Source organism: Aquarana catesbeiana, linkage group LG06 (assembly GCF_042186555.1).
Source record: "Aquarana catesbeiana isolate 2022-GZ linkage group LG06, ASM4218655v1, whole genome shotgun sequence".
Lineage (NCBI taxonomy): Eukaryota > Metazoa > Chordata > Amphibia > Anura > Ranidae > Aquarana > Aquarana catesbeiana.
In genome coordinates, this window is record NC_133329.1 from 46,103,406 (window position 1) to 46,125,849 (window position 22,444).

At 43.0% G+C, this 22,444-nt stretch overlaps 1 protein-coding gene across 1 annotated transcript in view; it reads left to right on the plus strand.

Annotated features, from left to right (window-relative positions):
- Positions 1-22,444, plus strand: part of LOC141148367 (uncharacterized) — a 636,575-nt gene that overhangs the window by 556,226 nt on the left and 57,905 nt on the right. Inside the window, exon 16 of the mRNA XM_073635776.1 lies at positions 10,527-10,753. Coding sequence (XP_073491877.1) covers positions 10,527-10,753 — 227 coding nt within the window. The remainder of the gene's footprint in view (positions 1-10,526; positions 10,754-22,444) is intronic.

Sequence of the window (22,444 nt, forward strand, 5' to 3'; positions counted from 1 at the left end):
TTTAGAAACTAACTACAAAGTACTTACACGTTGGTACTTAGTCCCTACCAGAATTGCAAAATTTGCTCCCAATTATTCCTCCTCTTGCTTTCGAGGCTGTACTGAACCTGGATCACATTTCCATATATGGTGGACCTGCCCCATTGTCAAACAATTTTGGGAAGACCTATTTCACATGATTTAGACGTTATTCACAGTGCCCATCCTCACTGATCCTTTGATTGCACTTTTAAACTTAAAACCAACAATTCTCTCTGACTTGGTTAATTTGATGATAGGCAACTCCTATCCTCATATTGATTAGTGGTTCCAAATTAATAACTACTGCAGTAGGGAACAGACACAAAAGATACGCTCAGCATCTTTCCAAATTACTGTTTTGCTTTATTATGACACAATTGAAGGTTTTTATGCACATGATTACGTAGGTATCACATTAATATTACAATTGTATGTTTATGGTAACAAGGGGCGTTACATAGGCAGGCTAATTCTAATCAGGACTCGAAAGAATGTAAACATGTACTGAAAACATTATTAGTGCTGTGTGCACAGTGAGGGCAGTATGCAATACATACAAAATAGAATACAATTATATACAGAACTTACAAATTTCCATTACAGTCTCCCCTCTTTTGATCAATATTTTGATCACTAACCATACCTGCTATCACCTTTAACCTGGAACCTCCACACACTTAGGTGAAGGTAGTCCTGGCCAAAGAGGCAAAAAACTCCATTGTGGAGAAAATAATAGCTGAGCAACTTTTTCATTACAAAATGACCTTTCATTGTGAAAAACAAATGATTGATAAGACATATTTACAGAGTACTGGCTGTACACTCCTGTGGCCAGAATGGCCTTCTAGCTGAATTGTTGGCATGCTGACTTATCAGCATATGTAAACACAGACAATTCTACATAAAATAGAAGATGTACAAAAGACAAATATGACTTCAGCATGGCTAAACTACTTTTCAAATATATATATCCCTTACAATTAAAGTAATTGAATCAAAAAGTACCCTAGACTGTGATCACAAGAGGGAAACAAATCAAACACAGAGATTTCTTTAATTTAGTCATTTTTGCAGTGTCTGGTGTAGATCCAGGTGACTTTTCCTTCAAGTTTTGCAAAAACTGTACATGAAATAGATGCCGTATTGAGTCTCCAAACATTTCCATATATATATATATATATATATATATATATATATATATATATATATATATATATATATATATATATATATATATATATATATATATATATATATATATATATATCTATCTTAACAATCCACAAGTCACCTGGCTTTAGTTTTAAATCCTTCCAAACTTTTAAGATCTGGAATTGGGGAGAAAACACATAAATGAGTTTGTCAAAAACCTTAAAAGATCAGCAACATTCTCTGTGAGATCCGAATGCAGATCTTCAGCTGCTGAGACAAAATATAAGCAAGTGAGTAACGCAGTCCCAAACCAAATCCCATAGGGAGAGAGTCCAACATCCCGTTAGGGGCTTGATAAAATATAAGAAAACATTCAAGCAAAAGTTTTCTAGTTTCTTACTCTACTTTGTCCGCTACATTGTAGACAGTAGGGGGTGTAAAAATAAAACCTCAAAACTTCTAGTAAGGACTCTCCTATAAAAATGACTTCCTCTGTTACTCTCTGTACTTTCTGCACTCTATATTTACAAACTACTTCTGATAACACTTTTTACTGTGGCCTTTGCAGTAGCATTTGCCACTTGACATCCAGAAAACATGTCCATACAGACAAAATGCATACTCGTAAGATCCTGACTTGGGCATCTGGATATATCTTTTTGTAATCTCTGGAAGGGATGTTCAGCTTTTGGTAACACCTTTGTTAACAAGTAAAACAAGAAGTGGTATGTTATAAAAACAACTGTGGAGAACCCTGGCTCTATCCCATGCTCATTTACTAAGGCAGCCATAACTGCTTGTGATTGGTGACACGGTCCATGTGTCAAGCTGGAGGGAAAAGAGTGGCTGGCAGACATAAATGATCACCTTTTCCAAAGTCCTGTTTCATAAGAAGTTGCCCCCTGTGGACCACTTGTTCTTCTCGTTTTGGGGTCCTTAAAGTTGAATTATCAATCCCAGCTATACTGGGCCAGAACTAGGGGGGAATCTGTGAGTTGCACAGACACATCAAGTGTCCGGGGCTGTAAATGCAGCATCCTTAGTCACCTGGTCTGCTTCCATGTGTGAAATTTAATATGGCTACCTCAGCAAGAACCTGGAAGGCTGAAAACAGCCGATCAAATGTAACTTGGCATGCTTGCTTGGTTTACCTGCCGAAGTAAAAACAAACTTCTGGCCCTTCAAATGGAACCAAAAGCTCTCTATATCTCGACTATCTATATAAATATTCACTCTTTTTATAGCTCACAGGCTTTGCTAAAACATGGAGCTCTGCTTCTTGAGCTGGGGAAAAAAGATCCAATGACTTTGAATACAGAGTATCCTTCTGGGTGATAAACGGCATACTCAAATCTACAAAAAATGTAATATCTGGGTCTTCAGGGAGTGTGTCCTGCACTGGGCTCACAGCAGCTGATTCCCACATCAATTTAACACGTGTGGTTTTTCCTTCCTTTTGAATAAATGTACGCGTTTTTCATTGTTAGATTTGTACATAAACAAACTCATATTTTAAACCTTTCATTAGACAAACATTTAGTTAGCTGCATATTTGCTGCGCTGAATGTCGACCATTAAAAATTTAAATGTTTGACCAAAACAATATCTAACTTTGTCTAATAGCACCTTTGCATATAAGCTACAGCTCTGATATATCGGGGTGAACCCTTCATTACTGGGTCCAGCTTGCATAAATATATTACAATGTCTTGTTTTCTATCATGCTGTTTGTGTAAGAACTCCAGTTTCATGTTTCAAAAGACAACTTTTTCCTGGCAATATTATAATAAATGATAACAATACCCTGCGGTCATGGAGAGATGCCCATAAATCCAAAATATTCTTCTGCTTATTCCACAGCACTTACAAGGAAAAGGGGCACATCATTTCACAATCCACACATTCTGCTTTGGATTTCAAAAATAAAAATGAATAAAAACAAAAGGACCAACAATCTGTATGATGGACCAGAAAGCATCAAAAACGATAAAAGAACTGGCTGCAGGTGGCATCTATCCTAACAGAGTGTGTGGACTTGATGTGATGGGTCTGTTATATTTAAATTTTATTTATTATTACTCTCACATCTTGGACCGCACATCAAGTTATTATCAAAAATTTTAAAATTTCATTTTTGTAGAAAAACTTCTTATGTATCCCATCCATCTTGGCTTTGTTTAATATTATAGCAGCTGTATTCCAAATAACCTCATCTTAATCTTTTTTTTCTCTCAATAAGGGCGTATTGAATAAATTTAAAATTACAAAATTGTTATCTTAATCTAAACTAATCCCATTTTTACAAATTTCCCCAATAACCTGGATTTCATTTCCAAACAAAGGTTGTCTAAACCAGTTTCATTATATCTATATTATTCATAAAATTGTTAAACTCATATTAGAAATGAATACTCATTATTACGTAATTTTACTTAATCTCCCTTATTTAAATGCACTGTTTCCACTATCAAAGGATATTCAATTTGTGTAATACATGGTTAAATGTAACCTTCATTTTACCATGTCTGGAAAACAGATTCAAAATAATTGTGATCACATTGTTTACCATTAGATTTGTTAGCCCGGCACATTTTGTTATAAATGTTTTGTCTAAAAAACTGGAATTGGCATGGTGCCCTTCCAGCTTATCATTGACCTCTCATCTCAGCCACATTTCTTTCATGAGAGCACAAAGGAGGGGGTCACATCTGCACACATGACACACACAAGCAATAGAACTAAAGTTCCCAGCATTCGCACACACATACACCAATATCTCTCTAAAATCGCTTACATTTTTCCCATTTATGCACAACACATGCATATCATTCTCTCACTTTCTTTTAACTCTCATTAATATTTCCCTGCCTAAAGTCTGCTTTCCTTATTTTGTTCAGATATCTTTTATATCTAGCTTCTATGATCAGACGGGCAGCCAGAGTGCTCATCCCATCTTCCCTCTCTGACAACATATAAAGTATTCTGTTTTAATTCTCATTTCTCTGTTTCTTGACTTACTAGTTGTAGTGCCTGACCCCAAATTCATCCCACAACTTAACATGAAAATGTCCCTTTCTGTCTAGTGTTAATGTCACCCTTGATCCATCCTGCTCACATAGCTGTTTCTCTAGCTGTTTACTCTGCATGATTCTTAGTCCCTGGGGACCTTGCTAACCCAGTTACCCATCGTGGATCCCTGTCCACTTTAACCATTAATCTAGGTGCTCAGTATAGGCGGAACCGCACCTTCGGTTCATATATAGCGCTCCTCTTGCGCTGGGCATTTTTGAGGTCTCTTACCTTTCATTCCCTTACTTAATTCAATGCCTCTAAACTACTTTATCTAGCAGATGTACTACATATACCTGTGAACAGCACTATTCTTCCCTTTCTTATCTATAACACTCCGTTGGACAATAGACAGGGACAACATAACATATAACCACCAATCAATACAGTTCGATTAAGGGGAGTAAAATAGGTACCCTTTGTCCCGAAAATGCCTTACCGATCAAGGAAGTCTGATAACTCAAATGTAAGCAAAAGGCTCACCTCAGCCGGCTGATTATCAGAAATTCCCGGATCGTCTCAAGCTCCTCGTTTCGTATACTCAAGGTCACCTGGAAACCCCTCCTAAGGCAAAGCTCGCCATGCTGACTTGGTTAAATTGATGATAGGCAACTCCTATCCTCATATTGATTAGTGGTTCCAAATTAATAACTACTGCTGTAGGGAACAGACACAAAAGATACGCTCAGCATCTTTCCAAATTACTGTTCTGCCTTATTATGACGCAATTAAAGGTTTTTATGCACATGATTACGTAGGTATCACATTAATATTACAATTGTACGTTTATGGTAACAAGGGGCGTTACATAGGCAGGCTAATTCTAATCAGGACTCAAAAGAATGTAAACATTTACTGAAAACATTATTAGTGCTGTGTGCACAGTAAGGGCAGTGTGCAATACATACAAAATAGAATACAATTATATACACAACTTACAAATTTCCATTACATCTCTAATGATCAATTCGAACTATTATTACAGATAACTACGGCCTTGAAACAAACAATCGCTAAAGCCTGGAAAACTCCTACCCTGATATTAACTGAAATAAAACATAGGATTAATCAAGCCATGGTACATGCCAAAATAGAGGCTGTAACCCAAGACAAAATTCCTAAATTTAAGAAGATATGGCTCCCCTGGATGACACACTATCTGCCCTCTAATTTCAATGTATCATTCATGCCTGGGTAAACTTCCCATATGCTTTCATTATTTTTATTTTTTCCCCATATTTAAAATTTGATTGGAAACACACCTTACCTCGGAGATCCCTTTTCTTTCACTTCTCTTCCTCTCTCCTCCTTTCTCTTTTCTAACCCCTCTGTTACTTTACTTTTCTTTTCTTCTTTTATACCTTTTTCTCTTCATCAGGTTCACATAGCGTTCCTTTGAATTGTATTTCCTGTTCTTATGACGTTACGAAACATAGAAATTGCCTTCTGCTTGAAATATGAGAGCGATGTTCCCTTAATGCTTCCTGTATTAAGAATTTTAGATAATTTTCAAGTATAATTCTTTGGAGACTCCATTTTCTCATCATAGTTTATGTTTAGAAGTTTATGCTCTCTTAACATTATAGGAAGTTGTCTCTCTAAGTTATTAACCTTTTGACTAAAGAGCAAGATTAATTTATCCTTAGTCATATAATATAATTATATTGTACCTTTAATATTGTATATTCCTGTATCGCTTTTGAACTTGTTTCCTGACTTATAAAATTTCAATAAAAACAAAAAAACAAAAAAAAAAAACGGAGGTGACTGAGCCCCCCTGGTCCTCTTGGGATCCCTGAGGTCTCTTCAGGCCACACAGATTTTCCCCTGCATCCCCTGCTGGAACAGGCAGTGTATGCTGAGTGGAAATATCCTGACAGGATTTTGTTCCTCTTAAGAGGTTTTCCTTTTTATATCCCATGGATCAAAGGTTCGTTAAGAAATGGAGTATGCCAGCCATAGATGCAGCTGTCTCTTCCTTAAACAAGAACTTAACTTATCCAGTGGATAATGCACAGGGCTTGAAGGACCCTGCTGACAAGAAATTGGAGTCATTATTAAAAACTTCCTTTTCTTTGGCCAGTTCAGCTATTTAGCCAGCTGTTGCAGCAATTGGTATCTGCCAGTCCAAAAAGAATCAAGTCAGACGGCCTGATAGGCCCAACCAGGATGATGATCTGCCTGAAAGTAAGACAGATATTCCTCGAGCGCTGTGTTTTGCTGTTGATGCCTTAAAAAGGATTCAATACAGCAGGTTTTTCATTTGGCTCTCCTGTCTGTACATGTGCATAGACTTTTGTGGCTTAAGAACTGGTCAGTCGAGCTTCCTTATTAAAAGCAATTGGCAGGTTTCCCTTTTCAGGGGGATTGTTTATTGGTGATCATTTGGATGGAGATATCTACCACAAGGCCTAGGCCAGAAAAAGCCCTGGGTCCTAAATTCTTTTAAATCCAGCATCAAGACCTTCTTTTGAGGAGACGCCCCCACTCTCAATCGGTTGGAGGGAAGGCTGCTGCACTTTGCGGACATTTGGAAAACAATAATTCAGGATGAGTGGATCACTCAATTATATCCAACGGTTACAAGCTGGAGTTGTGGGGGGTTCCCCCTCAGCGGTTTTCTAAGATCCAGCGTTCCCCTGGATCCTCCAAAAACAGATTTTTTTTGCTTCAGGCACTACATCATTTAGTGCATCAAGGAGTGATTGTACAGGTTCCTGTATCCGAAAGAACAAACCTGTTTTATGGTTAAAAGCCAAGCGGGGTCACAGGGCCCATTTTCGGGCCTAAGATGCCTGAACCAATATCTACTAATCCAGTCCTTTTGGATGGAGTTTGTCCGCTCAGTTGTAGCCTCGTTCCAGATGGAAGACTTTTTAGCCTCCATCGATATAAAGGGTGCGTATTTACACGTACCTATCTTACAGCCTACTGCGACTTGCAGTAGAGGAATGTCATTCTTTGTTTCTGGCTTTACCCTTCGGGCTTGCTACAGCTTCCGAGGAGTTCACAAAGGTCCTAGCACCAGTACTGGGTCTTTTAAGGGGCCCAAGGGTTCTTGGTGCTCGGGTATCTGGACAACCTCCTGCTCAGAGATCACTCACTACAGGCTCTAGAACAAAGCATAACATGTACAGTGTGGTATTTGGAAAGCTTAGGCTGGATCATAAATACCGAAAGGTCAACCTTGAGAGCAGCTCAAGGTCTAAAGTATTTAGGTCTGATCCAAAATATGGTCCAAGCAAGAGTATTCTTGTCACCCGCAGGTATCTGTGCCCTGAAGAATCAGGTGCATCAGATAAGGGGCACCAGACAACCCTCCATTCGGCCCTGTATGAGTCTTCTAGGGAGGATGGTATCCTCCTTCGAGGTGGTGCCCTATGCCCAGTTCCATTTCAGGCCTCTCAACAAGACATCTTGTTGGCTTGGAACAGGAGAGGACAAGCCCTGGATTATCCAACGTGCTTATCTCCTCAGGCACGTTTAAGCCTAAAGTGGTGGTTGCAGGATCAGAAACTGCGAAAGGGAAAATCCTTTCTCCCAGTAAATTGGAGAGTACTAACTACAGATACCAGACACTCAGACTGGGGAGCGACCCTAGAGGGGCTCATAGCTCAAGGGAAATGGTCAAGGACAGATCCTGCCCTCAACGCCCTGGAATTACTGGCAGTACGACTGGCCCTACGGTCCTGGACGGTGGAGTTTCAAGACTACCCTATCAGGGTTCAGTCTGACAATGCCACTGCAGTGGCCCATATAAACCACCAAGGTGGTACCAGGAGTTGTTCAGCTCTGAGGGAGGTGAACTACAGACTAGCCTGGGCAGAGCGACATGTGCCGATCCTATCGGCAGTCCATATCCCGGGAGTAGAGGACTGGAAGGCAGAATTATATCAGCTGCCAGCAGATCTGCTGGGGGAATGGTCCCTACACCCAGGGGTGTTCCAGGAAATTTGCCAACGTTGGGGATGGCCAGAGGTCGACCTACTGGCATCCAGGTTCAACAAGCTACAGCAGTTTGTGTCCTGAACAAGAGATCCTCTGGCAATCGGAGTAGACGCTCTGGTAGTTCCATGGAGCCAATACTCCCTGGTTTATGCTTTCCCTACGGTCCCTCTCCTTCCACATTTGTTGTGCAGGATTTGGAGAGAGGAAGTTCCAGTCATTCTGGTGGCACCAGCCTGGCCCAGAAGGCCCTGGTTCCCGGAGCTTGTGCGACTAACAAGAGATGGGCCATGGACACTTCCACAGCGCCCCGATCTACTGTCTCAAGGTCTTATATTCCACCCCAATTTACAGTCTCTAAATTTGGCGGCATGGCTGTTGAAGCCAGGGTGTTAAAGGACTGTGGCATCTCTGGACCAGTCGTGTCTACCCTAGTGAAATGCTAGAAAAGCTGTCACTAGGAAGATCTATCATAAGGTCTGGAAGACTTGTATTGCTTGGTGTGAAGCCAAAAAATGGCATCCACAGAAATACGTGATTGGGAGAATTCTCTTTTTTTTTCTACAGTCAGCTGTAGAAATCAAATTGGCTTTGAGTACAATCAGAGGTCAGGTTTCGGCCCTATCAGTATTCTTCCAAAGGTTTTTAGCCTCCTATTCACTAAACCTTTCTGCAGGGGGCAACTCGTTTGCTTCCTCCCCATTAGGTCACCTAGGTGTCCTTGTGACTTGAACTTAGTGCTGTCTGTGTTACAGAAACAACCATTTGAACCTATTAAGGAAATTTCATTAGACTTGCTGTCACGCAAGCTAGCCTTCCTATCACCTCGGCTAGAAGGGTGTTGGAGTTGGCAGCCTTTTCATGCAGGGAACCGTACTTGATCCTTCACCACAACAGAGTCCTGTTACGACCTGTTCCATCCTTTTTGCCAAAAGTGGTGTTGGCCTTTCATTTATTAAATCGGGACATTATTTTGCCTCCTTTTTTTTCTCTCAGCCTCGTTCAGAGGAAGAGACGACTGCATTCTTTGGACATTGTCCGGGCAGTCAAGGTTTTTTTGTCTAGATCTGCGGAGATCCGAGCATCAGACTCTTTCTTTGTTTTACCAAAAGGACCCAAGAAGGGGTCCGTCAATTAGTCATTAAGGCCTACGGTCTGAAACATAAAGCTCCTCCCTTTAGGGTGAGAGCTCATTCTACCAGGGGCGTAAGGACCTCTTGGGTTTTTCACCATCAGGTATCTGTGGCTCAGATTTGTAAGGCTGCTACCTGGTCTTCAGTATGTTCACAAAATTTTATCAAGTGGATGTTCGAGCAGCCGACGATTCAGCTTTCGGCTGCAGTGTACTGCAGGCTGCCGTTAAAGTTCTGATGGCTATTGTTTGGCAGGGTGTCTCCCTCCCCTCAAGGTTATTGCTCTGGGACGTCCCAGCAGGTGATGAATATTAGCCCGACTGTGTCCTATGTTGTATGAAAAAGAAAATAGGATTTTTCGTCATACTTGCCTGCAAAATCCTTTTCTTTGAGTACATCATGGGACACAGAGGTCCCTCCCCCTCTTTTTTGAGGATTCAGTGCTTGCTACAAAACTGATGTGCTTCATGTATGGGAGGGGTTATATAGGGGATCATTTCCTGTCTAAAGACTTTGGTCTACCTGTGTCCATTCACCTGATGATGAAGTATAACCCAGCAGGTAATGAATATTAGCCTGACTCTGTGTCCCATGATGTACTCAAAGAGAGGGATTTTACAGGTAAGAATGATGAAAAAATCCTATTTTTTAATCAAAGTTTAAAGTGGTTGTAAACCCAGGCAGGAAAAAAACAAAAAAACAAAGACCTGCAAGACAAAGGCATTATGTAATACTCACTTGGGATCGAAGCCCCCGCTGCGGTGCCCGTACACAGCACCGACCGGCAACATGTCGTCCCGGTGTTTCTTCCGGGTATCGTGGCTCCGGTGCGATGATTGGCCGGAGCCGCGATGTCACTCACACACAGGCGCGCTGGAGCTGCCGGTGACGGCACACTCACTGAAAGCAACGGCACGTATGTGCCATTGCTTCAGTGCGCATGTGTCGATTACATCGGCAGATGCAATTACAGGGGATATCTCCTAAACCATTCAGGTTTAGGAGATATCCAGGGTAGCTACAGGTAAGCCTTATTGTAGTCTTACCTGTAGCAAAAAGTGTGCTGTAAGGGTTTACATCAACTTTAAATCTTTTTATTCACATTCAGTCTTTGCATTGAGAGCTGTTGCAGCTGAAATTGTACCAGTTGTTGAATTTTTACATTAATAGAATGGAGTGGATATTTTTTTTTTCTTCCAAATTTAGACTGGAACTGACATCTGCTGGACTTTTCCGCTGTTCGGAGACGGGAATTAAATTCCAAGTGAAAGGTCCAGTGACAATAGAATATGAATTGGATTCCTGGGATAATTACATAGCGTACCTCCAGCATCAAGGATCAGAAGTATTGGGACCTCTGTTCAACATTAAGACGCCTCAAGAACCACATATAGTGTGTGCTGTTTACCTACCTCATTACCTGTGTTTGAAAGGTATTTTAAAGTTTCAAATACTTACTTTTAAATAATGTTATAATATACTTTACATCTTCATAGCAGCAGAAAAGCATAAATTGTTACTTGTCAACTATTACCACTGACCTATACCATTGTCTGCTCTTACTTGTAGACCGCCTAACTGTTCAATTAACTAAGGTATAAACAATCAAAGGAGCCACCACAAGCAGATGACATCAGCAGTTTGCAAAACTATTATTCCTGCTAATTCCACAGGTTTGCCCAGATCTCAGATTAAGCCCTTTCCCAGTGACACGCATCAGAGCAAGGTGGGTGTGGGTGGACCTGTAATGTCTGGGACAATAAAGTTTTCCCAACTGCTGATATCATTGGGGTTTGTGAATGATATATGTGGGGAGCACAGACAAGCTCTATGCACCCTGCACCTGGTTCAACAGATGTGGGCAAATTTTGTGGACTTGAGGGAAGTTTTTCTTGGTGTTTAAAGATAAACAATAAAAGTGTTGTTGCACTTTAATACTATGAATGCTTCATATTTAAGGAAGTTAAAACATGACCGCTTGTTCAACAAATACACTGACCCTTTCTACCCTTTCAAAAGCTCAAACACTAGACACTAATAAAAGAGGTATTCCGGAAGCCCACTGACCTCTGAGTTTGTACCTTCCAAGTCCACTCTTACAACTGCAATACTAACCTTTTGTAAATCAAAAATAATATCACATTTATTATAAAATATCATATTTAATAGTTAGACCACCCAAAGGTTGGTATTGCCTTGCAGCTGGGTTTCCCACTTATCCGCATTGGGTTTTTTCCACTCCTCTCATAGACCTCTTGATACCAAAAATAAAATAAAAATCCAGCAGAGAGAGTGAGACCTCCCATGTGATTTCTTTAGTGGTGGTGCTGACCTAGGAAATTATGCACAAAAGTCTACACACCATGGTTGCTTAAAGCGTATCTAAATCAAAGAAATAAAGTCTAATATGTTGCAGCTCATCAGTCCTTAGAGGTGGTGTATTAGTTTTGTCTTCTTAGCTATTTTTTTTTTTTCACCTGGTAGTTTGCCCAGTAACACGCTTTCTATCCTAAGCTGACCATACATAAAGATTTTTTGGCTGACTGGGAAAAATCTAGAAGATTCCACCATTCACGCTACACAGCAAGGATGGACAAATCTCCCACTGTGGCTACTGTCTTTTGACAGCCAGCCTAACCAGCTGTCAAAATATCCAAACAGCAGCTGCATCTGATGTTATGCAGCCACTATTCTGCTGACAATTTTCCTTCCAAATGTCAAGTGGGAGGTGGTCAACAGGGCCATCCATTGAGCAAATTTCAGTCAGTATATGGTCCAGCTTTAGCCTATGTTCACACTGATCCGGCACGAAAGTCGTATGACTTCCAATCTGACTCTGCCCTGTGACTTCATGTCTGACTTTCATGCGACTTCAATTAATGGGATCTGATTTTGAGATGATTTGGAGAACAGGAGACACAGTTCTGGCGGAGGTGCCCAGATGGGGTATTCGAGATCCATCACATTGGTGGCAGCAGTGGGATGTCTCCTGGAGTCTGGTCACATCCAAACCACCACCATTTAAGATCCAGGCATCTGGCCAAGGAGCAGTACGGGGACCGACCAGCATGAGAGCGGAGTTCAGTAGGAGGCTGCAAGGCATGCAGAAGCAACATCGGGGACCAGCGACGGAGCGCATCGTGCTCAGCTGGGGAGATGTAATCCGCTGGTAACTCTGGCAAGAGACACTACGCAGCAAGCGGCACCATCAGGGGAAGATCCTTCCCTCCACAGAGATGTACTGGATGCAGTACCATGCATGAGAGGTGTTCCTGAGGGAACGACCGCGAGACAAGTGGAAGACTGAGCTCAGAAGATTGGTCCGGGAGCAGATGAGGCTGGATTCCAGTTATGGAGCCCCTCCAGTGGTTCGCAGCTCAACTGTGGCCAGGTACAGCGGCAGCCCGACAGAAGGCGTTGGCTATGGTGGCGTGGGGCTGCTCCATCAAATGTATGGAGACCCAGACTTTGGGTGTGACAGCTGGAAGACATCCTGGACTTCCGAGATGAGGTGCTGGACCTCCCCAAAGAGTCGTGTGACCTGGAGGAATTGGACTTCCTGGTCGAGCAGGAATGGGAGCTCGAGACTGCCTACAAGCGGCTGTTCGATGATACCCAGCAGTCAGGCATGGCTCCTGTTTCCTGGGACTGTCTGGGAGAAGTAGTGGACAGTCGCAAAGATGAGGAGGAAATGAGGATGGGGTGCCTCTACATTTTTCCATCCTAACCACAGTGCAAGAAGCATCAATGATACAGAGGGCACTGCGAGTGCTAGAATCCTGTAGCAAACTTCCCCAGGCAGCGAGACCAGCTGATAGCATAAAGGTCTCGGAAGAGGGAGTTGAGGTGGGCGATGGAAGGCTGTTAGATGGTGATCAGCAGCAAGCCCGGAGTATCGCATCCGGTGACCCAGCCAAAGCGCTGACTACGGGGCAGAGTGCCACTGGCCTGTGCCCACCCACACAGTTAGATCCAGAGAGATGATCTCTGTGAGCCGTTTCCCCAGTAGCAGTTGTCCCCACTGGGAGTCCAGAAAGCAATTCTACCTTCCCAGCAATTGGACACTACCCCAGTGTTCATCCCCCCAGCAGAAGCTCTGGCTACAGGGCAGAGTGCCTCTGGCCTCTGCCCACCCTCCGAGTTAGATCCAGGGAGTCTGAGGGATGACCTCTGTGAGCTGTTTCCCCAGCACCAGATATCCCCACCGGCCGTAGAGAAAGCCCTTCTCCCTCCCCAGCTATTAGACACTACCCCAGTATTCATCCCCACCCAGCAGAAGTGCTGGCTACGGGGTATCAGTATGTTTTTGGAGGCTTTGGGAGACAGTTCCTGTCAGAAGTCACCCCAGTGGCTGGTCACAGAACCAAGAAAACTCTCCCCCCCTCTTCAGCGGCTGATCTCTACCTTTGTATCCTTCGTATGACTTCCGATCCAACTCTGCCCTGTGACTTCATGTCTGACCTCCAATGCGACTTAAATTAATGGGATCTGACTTTGAGATGATTGTGACTTCTCCTTTGACTAATCAAAACAATTCCTTTTGCTTCTTGGGTTTAGGAAACCTCATGCCAAATTTAGAAAAAAAACAAAATCCATACCAGATCCTTCTCCAAGCACACAGCATGCCACCGCCCCCCCCCCCCCGAACCATACCAGGCCACATGCCCTAAACATGGGAGGGAGGGTGGTCCCTGTGACAGAACCCACTGTCACTGTGTGTTTTGGAGGGGGGTTGTGGGTGGCCTCCTACCCACAGACTATGGCCCAGCAGAGAAAGAGACTTGGGGACAAAATGGCGTTGGGATAATGTAATTATGTCCCTATATAAGTTGCATCCCTTCTCTCCATCCTCTCCCTCTTGTTGTGTTTTAATTATGTTAGGTCATAGCACATAGACAAAAGGTGTGGAGACACATCCCAGTGGGGGTTATGTAAGGAGGGGCTGCCTGCTTATCATAATCCCTTTGTGTTTCAGCTGTAGTTTGTTTGAATGTACAAGTGTCAAGTTCCCATTGGTTCTTCCTTGTCCCCTACCCTCTTTATGACAAGGCTAAGGGGAGTGTCCCTAACTGTGTTTAAAATTGTATGTTTGGTACTTAATAAACAGTTTATGCTCTGCATGTTTAACCCTCAACATCTATGTGGTTTGGCTCATGATTGGGGAGGTTAAGGACTGGTTATGGCGAGTCTGTCGGCTGAGGGTGCATTTGGAGAACTGGAGACACAGTTCTGGCAGAGGTGCCCAGATAAGGTATCCGAGATCCGTCGCAGTCCCCATGTTGATGGGGACAGGGAACTTTTCCCCATAACCCTGGGCTGTGGTTGTGGGGGTCTGCAGGCAGGGGGCTTATCGGAATCTGTAAGCCCATTAAAAGGGCCCCCATATCCCGCCGCCCCCATGTGAATGAGTATGGGGTGCATTGTACCCCTACCTATTCACCCAAAAAAAGAAGTGTAGTGTTCCAAAAAACAAAGACGGTTTTTGACAAGTCCTTTATTAAAAGTGAAAGTCCCCCTTCGTAGCTCCAAGGTATCTTCTTCCTCCAGTCCTCTTCTTCTTTCTCTGGTCTTGCTCGGATAAGAGTCTGGTATGGATTTTGGGCTGGGACATGCGACCTAAGGATCTTGAGCGGGAACCCCACGCCAAAATGGGTGAGAAAAATGGCATGGGGTTTCCCCTAAAAGTCCAGACACCGTGGGTTTTTTTTTTTGCCGTGGGTTTCCCCCTCATGATCTTCAGAGCACAAGTCCCATGCCACAAGTCTGAGCAGTTAAGATGATGATTCCAACTTCTATTCAAATCAATGGCCTGAAATCATGCCCAAGTGAGACCAAAATTTTGCAGGAAACTTTTTTTTTTATTTTTTTAATAGCAGTTTTTCATATTACAACAAAGAGCACAAATAGTAAAGAAGTATAAACATATACATTCAACAACATGTTATAGCTATTCTCTTAAGGCAAAGTAAATGTACATGTAACAGTCATTGGATTACCTATTGTTAGAACCGAGTAGTTGTAGGATTTACCTTAACCATAAAATACTTAGAACAACATTTTTATAAGATAAGGGAAAAGAACTTTGGTCTGACCTTTGCAAGAGCAGAAAGGAGTGGGTGGGGGTAAGGGATAATATCATTAAATCATGAGTTTTCAGTTTACTTTTATAGCAGATTTTCCATTGGGTGTCAAATTGTTTCCTATTACCACGTCTGCTAGCCAGTAAGGATTCATAGACATAGTGGGATTGGGTAGTTTCAAGTACTTCGGAAGTGTTTGGAGCCTTATTGGATTTCCAATGTTTCCCTATCAATGTTCTGGCCACCAGAAGGATGTGTGTAATCACAACACGAAAATCAGGGGGAAAGTTTGCTATGCCTATATTCAGTACTGCCAAGCTTGGGTTAGGGGGTGTCAGGTTCCCTGTAAAGTTGGAGATGGAGCGGAATATGCTATTCCAGAAGCTAGTCAGGTGTTTGCAGGTCCAGAATATGTGGAGAAGGTTGCCTACTGTGCCACAGTTTCTCCAGCATAATGGCGAGTTGGCAGGGGAGAATTTGGACAGTCTGTAAGGCATGATATACCACCTAAGGGCTATTTTTTGTGATATTTCCCAGTGATTGATGCATTTAGAGGCCTTATAGGTCGATTTAAGCGGGTATAGCCATTGGGAGGTAGTGATGGGTATCCCTAAGTCAGATTCCCATTTTCGGTAGGGGTGGGAGTTGCTAAAGCTAAGTTTTTTTGGAAGAGATTATAAAAGAGGGATATGCCCTGGGGGGGTGGGGACTGTAGTGTAGAAACGCCATATCTCTTCTGTGAGATATATGTGGTGGGTCTTGATGGATCTTAGAAGATAGGAAACTTGGTTGTATTTATGTAGCACTCACCCCCGAAGGAGCTGCTGATAATTGTTTTGGTCTGCACTCTGCCTCTCAACCCCAGAAATGAACTCGACCCCCTTGGCACAACTGTATGATAATGTTAGTGTAAGACCCAATGGTAAAGAGAAACACAGTAATGACACACCGTACTGTATATTTACCGTCGCCTTGATACTCATCACTTCATCAGCTGTAGTAATAGTAATAGATAGAGTCTCACACAAATTGTAAATTAACCACATAAGCAGTTTACGGAAAGAAACTTGTTTAACACAATAGACACAGTGGTAATTCAAATATAAAGAATGAAAGTAATAACAATTATTGTGTATGAACAAAGAACTTAATGATCACCTGAAGAGTATATGCAGGCAGACAAGAAATGGGAATAATGCCCAATATGGTGAAGCACTTATATTGAGCACCTTCCCACTCCTACCTCAGAGCACACGCACATACCAAATTGGCAGCGTAATATCAAGGACAATGAAATACATATATCTATCTAATGTTCTCAAGGTCTCCCCCTAGGTTGCAATACACTGTTCACCCTGCAAAACCGACTATGATGCTTTTGCAGAAGTTGATAAAAGTCTCTCTTGTCTTTTTCCTCTTCAGCTAGCTTATTATATTAGACTGCAGTATCTGTAAATCCAGGTAAGAAACAAGTAGGTAGCAAATTACAGTAGAAATGGCAGACTGGTAAAGGAGTGTTTGCACATATAGGACACCAGTAGAACTTCTTCCTTAATGAGGGATGCAACTCAGCATTAACTTTGCAATACAGGGAGGGCAAACCCTGAAGTTCCACTGTACACAGTTTATGGCTAAGTGAGATCACTTCAGTGGGACTACAGGTCTCACCAGCTGTCTGAAACTAATTCACACAGCAACAATGTACTATATTAATCTGGGCAAGTGCCCGCTCACCACACCAGGTCCAGATGCTTGTAAGGCTCCGCTCTCTAGATATCTCAATCCCATTCAAAGCTTGTGCTGTCAAACAGCACCACTCCTTCTGCTGGCCGATAACTGTGATGAAGGAAAGTTTAGGAAATCCTGGGCTCTCCGGTCCATCCGCACGCTAATTCAGCTGACTGTGCTCTGGAACTCCTCAGAGGCCAAACGATTCTGCTCCACACCTTCCGCTGGCCGCAGTCTATCGATCACAAACAGACCTCACTGCAGGCAGGTCTTGAATGGTGTCCCAAGAGGCCGAACAAAGGCCACGCTGCTCCTTTTATTTGCTTACCCAGCAGGCTGTTCTGTGACTTGGCCTTGTGGGTAGGTGAATTGAGCATTGTGGGTAAGTAGTTCACAAACTGAGTTTTGGCACATGAGTCACTTCCTCATTAACTACATTTCCCCTAATGCTTTGCAGCGCTTGTTGCTCAAGAATTAAGAGAAGTCTTAACCGCATTAGAATTAAAAGGACACTAGAGGGAGCCAACCCCTTGCTTAAGAAACAACACATTGTTTAGCATGTTAGCTTGGTCACAACCCCTGCATTACATTTATAACAATCAGCGTACGGTAAGTTCAATTGTGCTTGAAGTATGGTGAAAGATTTAAGGGTGGTGTTGTGGTATAGATCTGAAATCAAATTTTTGCCTTTCTTTTACCACTCAGTGGTTGTAATATTTGGGATCATGTGTGCAATGATATTGAGGTGTATGGGGATGTCTATTTTACTAGAAGTAGGAGGTGGCAGCTTACAGAGATCTCTCCAAGCTAGTAGGGAGGCTTGTATAGTAGGTGGGAGGTTTTGTATGGTTAGTGGCTGCCATGAGTGAAGGAGCAAGAGGGAGTGTAAGTCTTTATTCGGACTCAGATCCTGTTCAGTGTTACTCCATGGAATGTCAGGGGAGGGATAAAACCAGTTTTTGAGTTGGGTAGGAAAAGAGGCTCTAAAGTAGTCACGGATATCTATTAAGCCCATACCCCCCGAAAGCCTGTGCTTGACTAGGAGAGCTTTGGAGCACCAAATGAATCGTGTGAGGAGGGAGTTTAAGGCTCTGTGATGGGTATTGAGCAGTGGGATGGGTAATGTTCAGAAGATGTATAATATCTGAGGCAGTATGAGCATTTTGAATGAAGTTAGCTGGCCAGTCCAGGACATTTTTATTCTGCCTAATGTTTTGGTTTCATTAGTTATTCTATCTATCAAGGGTAAGTAATTGGCATCTGCTAATTTCTGAAGATCTTCTGTAAGTTGCAGCCCCAAATACGATCTGTTTGACTTACTCCATGTGTAGGGGAAATCTGATTGTAATTGAGAACGGAGGGGGAGTGGAATGTTTAATTCTAAGATGAGTGATTTTGTAAAGTTGACTTTTATAGAAGGAAATCTGGCTAAACTCATTCAGGATAGTATGGGCATGAGGTAGAGATGTGTCTGGGGAGGTTATAAACAAGATGATGTCATCTGCAAATAGGTTTATGTCATGGGGTCTATCTTGAACTGTTATAATAGGGTGTGATCTAATCCTCTCAGCTAGAGACTCTATAAGTAGGTTAAAAATAGAAGGTGATAAGGGGCATTCCTGTCTTGTACCATTGGATATGGTAAAGGGGGTTGAGAGCATATTGGATGTGTAGACCTGAGCACAGGGGGATGAGTAAAGAGCCAGGATGGCGGAGAGAATGGGCCCTGTGAAGCCAAATTTTGTAGGGTGTGGGTCATATAGCCCCAGTGTATCTTGTCGAATGCCTTCTCCTTATCCAAAGAGAGGAGCAGAGAAGGCACCCGACAGGCCCTTGCGTATTGTATGATGTTGATGACTCTCCTCGTGGCATCAGATGCTTGCCTGCCTGGGGTGAAAGCAGTTTGGTCAGGTTTTATGAGATTAGGTAAGATAGGGAGAAGTCTATAGGCTCGAATTTTAGGATATAGCTTCACATCGGTGTTGAGCAGTGAACTGGGCCTAAAATTCGAAGGAGTGGTGGGGTCTTTGCCTAGTTTAGGAATGGTAACAACATAGGCTTTAAGCATTTCAGAGGGGAATGAGGCAGAGGACATTGCATTAGCATAGACCGACTGTAAGGTTGGGGATAGAATATTTTGGAAAATGTTGTAGTAATCGTTTGTCAAACCATCAGATCCTGGTGGTTTACCGGACGGTAGTGTTTTTATCGCTTTTGTGATCTCAGGCTCCGTAATAGGCGTATTGAGAGATGCTAATTGTGCTTGTGAAAGGGTAGGGAGATTGCTTGCTAGAAAAGCTTGTATGCATTCATCTGTGGGTTGAGGGGTATTGGGGTCTTTCTCAAGATTGTACAGTAAGGAGTAGTACTTAGCGAATGAGTTTGCTATGTCTTTTGGGTTGAATATTTTTTTATCTGCTGAGTGAATAAGATATGGGATTTTTGTTTTAGCTCAACAGACTTTGAGTCTTTGAGCAAGGAATTTGCCTGCGGGAGTTAGCATGTCATATGTATGCAGAACTCGGAGTGTGCTCCTCCACCACTGTTATAGAGACAGGTGCATGGTCGGGCCAAGAGATGTCGTGTATGGTGGAAGAGGACACTGCTTGCAGTAACATTTTATCAACTAAAATCATATTGATTCTCAAATATGTGTTATGTCTGGCCGAGTGAAGGGAGAAGTCCCACTTATTTTGAATTTTGGCATCTCCAGACATCATAAACATCCTCTGAGTGTAAGAGAGGCTGCAACCTTGGAAGGGGTCATTTGGATTTAGAAGTGGTGTCTTTTGTAAAATCCGGGGTTGAATTGTATTCTCCACATATCACCAGGGAGCCACTTTGGGTAGTGGCTATTTTGCGAAACAACTTCTTCAAAAAGCGTATCTGGTGGGAGTTAGGCGCATAAAGGTTTACAATTCTCCTATCAGGATTAGATAATGACCTTCAGGGTCAGCCTGAGTTTCTCTTAGGTGAAAGGCTTCGGAGTCCTTAATGGCGATGGGAACTCCTTTTTGTTTTGTAGGTGCTGAGGCCAAAAAGATGTGAGGAAACTTTTTGTGGTGTAAGTGGGGAGTATTGCAGATTGAGAAATGGGTCTCTTGTATACAGAGAACATCAGCCTGGAGTTTAGGCTCTTCCCTCCAAACCAAAGCTCTTTTAGCAGGGTGGTTTAATCCGTGTACATTAAAGGATACTATTTTACGGACCATAGGTGTAGGTTAAGTAAAAATGCTGAAGTACCTTATGGAGGTTGTGTGGAATAGACCAGGGTGCGAATAGTGGAGAGAAGTCTTTGCAGGCAGGTTCTAGTGAAGGTGAAGTTAATCTCATGCAGGTCAGACCGGTGGGGGAGGAAACAAAACAAGATGAAATGGAAGACAAAAAACATATAACTGGAAATTAAACAGATCTGTAAAAAAAGGTAGATTAGAATAGGAATCTGGAGGCAGAACATCTGCCCATTACTGCTAAGGAGGGGAAAATTTGAGCACTATGTGCTCCATAGTGCTTTAGGAATCCAGTAAGTTGTTAATTCTGTAAGTGGGGTATCAGGAGTTCTGGTTTTTGTTTTTCTTCTTATGTGAAACTGTTTTCCAATCACCCTGGGTGCTCAGCCTTGCAGAGGGAGAGGAGCTTTCAGCGGTTCGCTCAGGAATAATGTCAAAAGAGCGAAGGAAAACTAGGCCTTCCTCCAAGCAGGTGATCACTGTGGTGGTTCCATCGTGAGTGACAGTGAGTTTTGTCGGGTATCCCCAGAGTTATGGGATGCTGTGGTTCTGTAGTGCTTTCGTCACAGACAGTAGTGATTTGCATTTCTGCATTGTGTATTGGGAAAGGTCTGCATACAGCTGGATGTGTGAGAACCTTTCTGGAGGTTGGGGATTTTTGCAAAATGCTATCATGAGCTGTTCCTTGGCATGGTAAAAATGTACCCGCATCAGAACATCCCTAGGGATGTTGTCTGGAAGATGGGATGGCTTGGAGAGTCGATGGATTCAATCAATGGTCAAATCTGACTCAGGTGCTGAGGGTAGGAACAATTTCATAAGGTCTCTGGCATATCCTTTTAACTGTGCAGGTTGTACCGCCTCAGGGATCCCACGGATCTTTACGTTGTTTCTTCTTGACCTATCTTCGAGGTCGGCCACCTTGGCTTTAAGCCAGGATATGTCATCAGATTGGTCATTATGAGCATCGACTAATGTGTTATGAGAAGAAGCAGTCGCCCATTTTCTTTTCAATTTGGTCTATCCGCCCCCCCCCCCCCAGCTCTCCCACTTCAGCCTTAAAATTGCTCATGCACGGCATCATATCCGCATGCAGGGAGCTGAGGAGGGAGACAAGCATGTCCTTTAAGGTTGTGTTTAGTATCAGCTTATCAGCAGTAAGGAACTCATTAATAAAATCAGCAATCTCCCTCGTGTCCTCCATAGAATACTGACATGTGCTCATCTGCTGTGTGTCAGCTGCCATATGGGGCTTTGATTTTGCTGGGCTGTGGGAGTGCGGAGTGGAGGCACCAGGAGAATGTCGGGGGGATTCTCCAAGGGAGCCTGGGCCCGGACTCGATGCGGCTGAGAGAGAGCCTCCTGAGGAAGGAGACTCGTCTCCAGCACCATTTTGTGTGAGATCGCGGGCCGCCGGAGGGAAGAAATCCATCAATCTCTTCGGCTGGGCCACCTCATTATGTTTGTGGGTCATCCCAGATGGTGGACCGAGTGTTCAGGCAGGTGGTGGGTATAAGATCAAGCGGAGGTATCCCTGTCATTGCTGATTCCCGTCGCTGGAGCGGAGCAGAGGGTTCAGACATCCATGCTGCTGCGCGGTAGCCACGCCCCCTGCAGGAAACATTTTTAAAATCAGACCAGTTAAGACGGCTCTCATAGGGAACCATTGATTTTGACATGTCATGCGACTTGTGCTCTGGAAGTCGGAGTGTATGTTGGACCAGTTTGAACCGGGCCTTAGAGTGGCTATGCTCATTGACAACAGCTGGGAACAAGCAACAGGCAAGTTCAAAGAGCAAGCTGAACAACAATACCATATTAGCTACAACCGTGTTTGTCAACCTTTGTTCAGCTAAGGTACCCTTTAAAATTCTGCACAATCCCAAGGCACACCATTCTAATTCGTAAAAAAGTCAAATAGTTTCAGATAATACAGCAGCATCCAAAATCATAGTACACCCAACAATAGAGGTGATTTATTCTTACAAAGCAATATACCTTTGCACACGGTTACTAACTAGTATTCCAGGGTTTCTCCTCTCCTTTAGCTTCTCCCCCTGTTCAAAGGAAATATTAGTTATTCTGA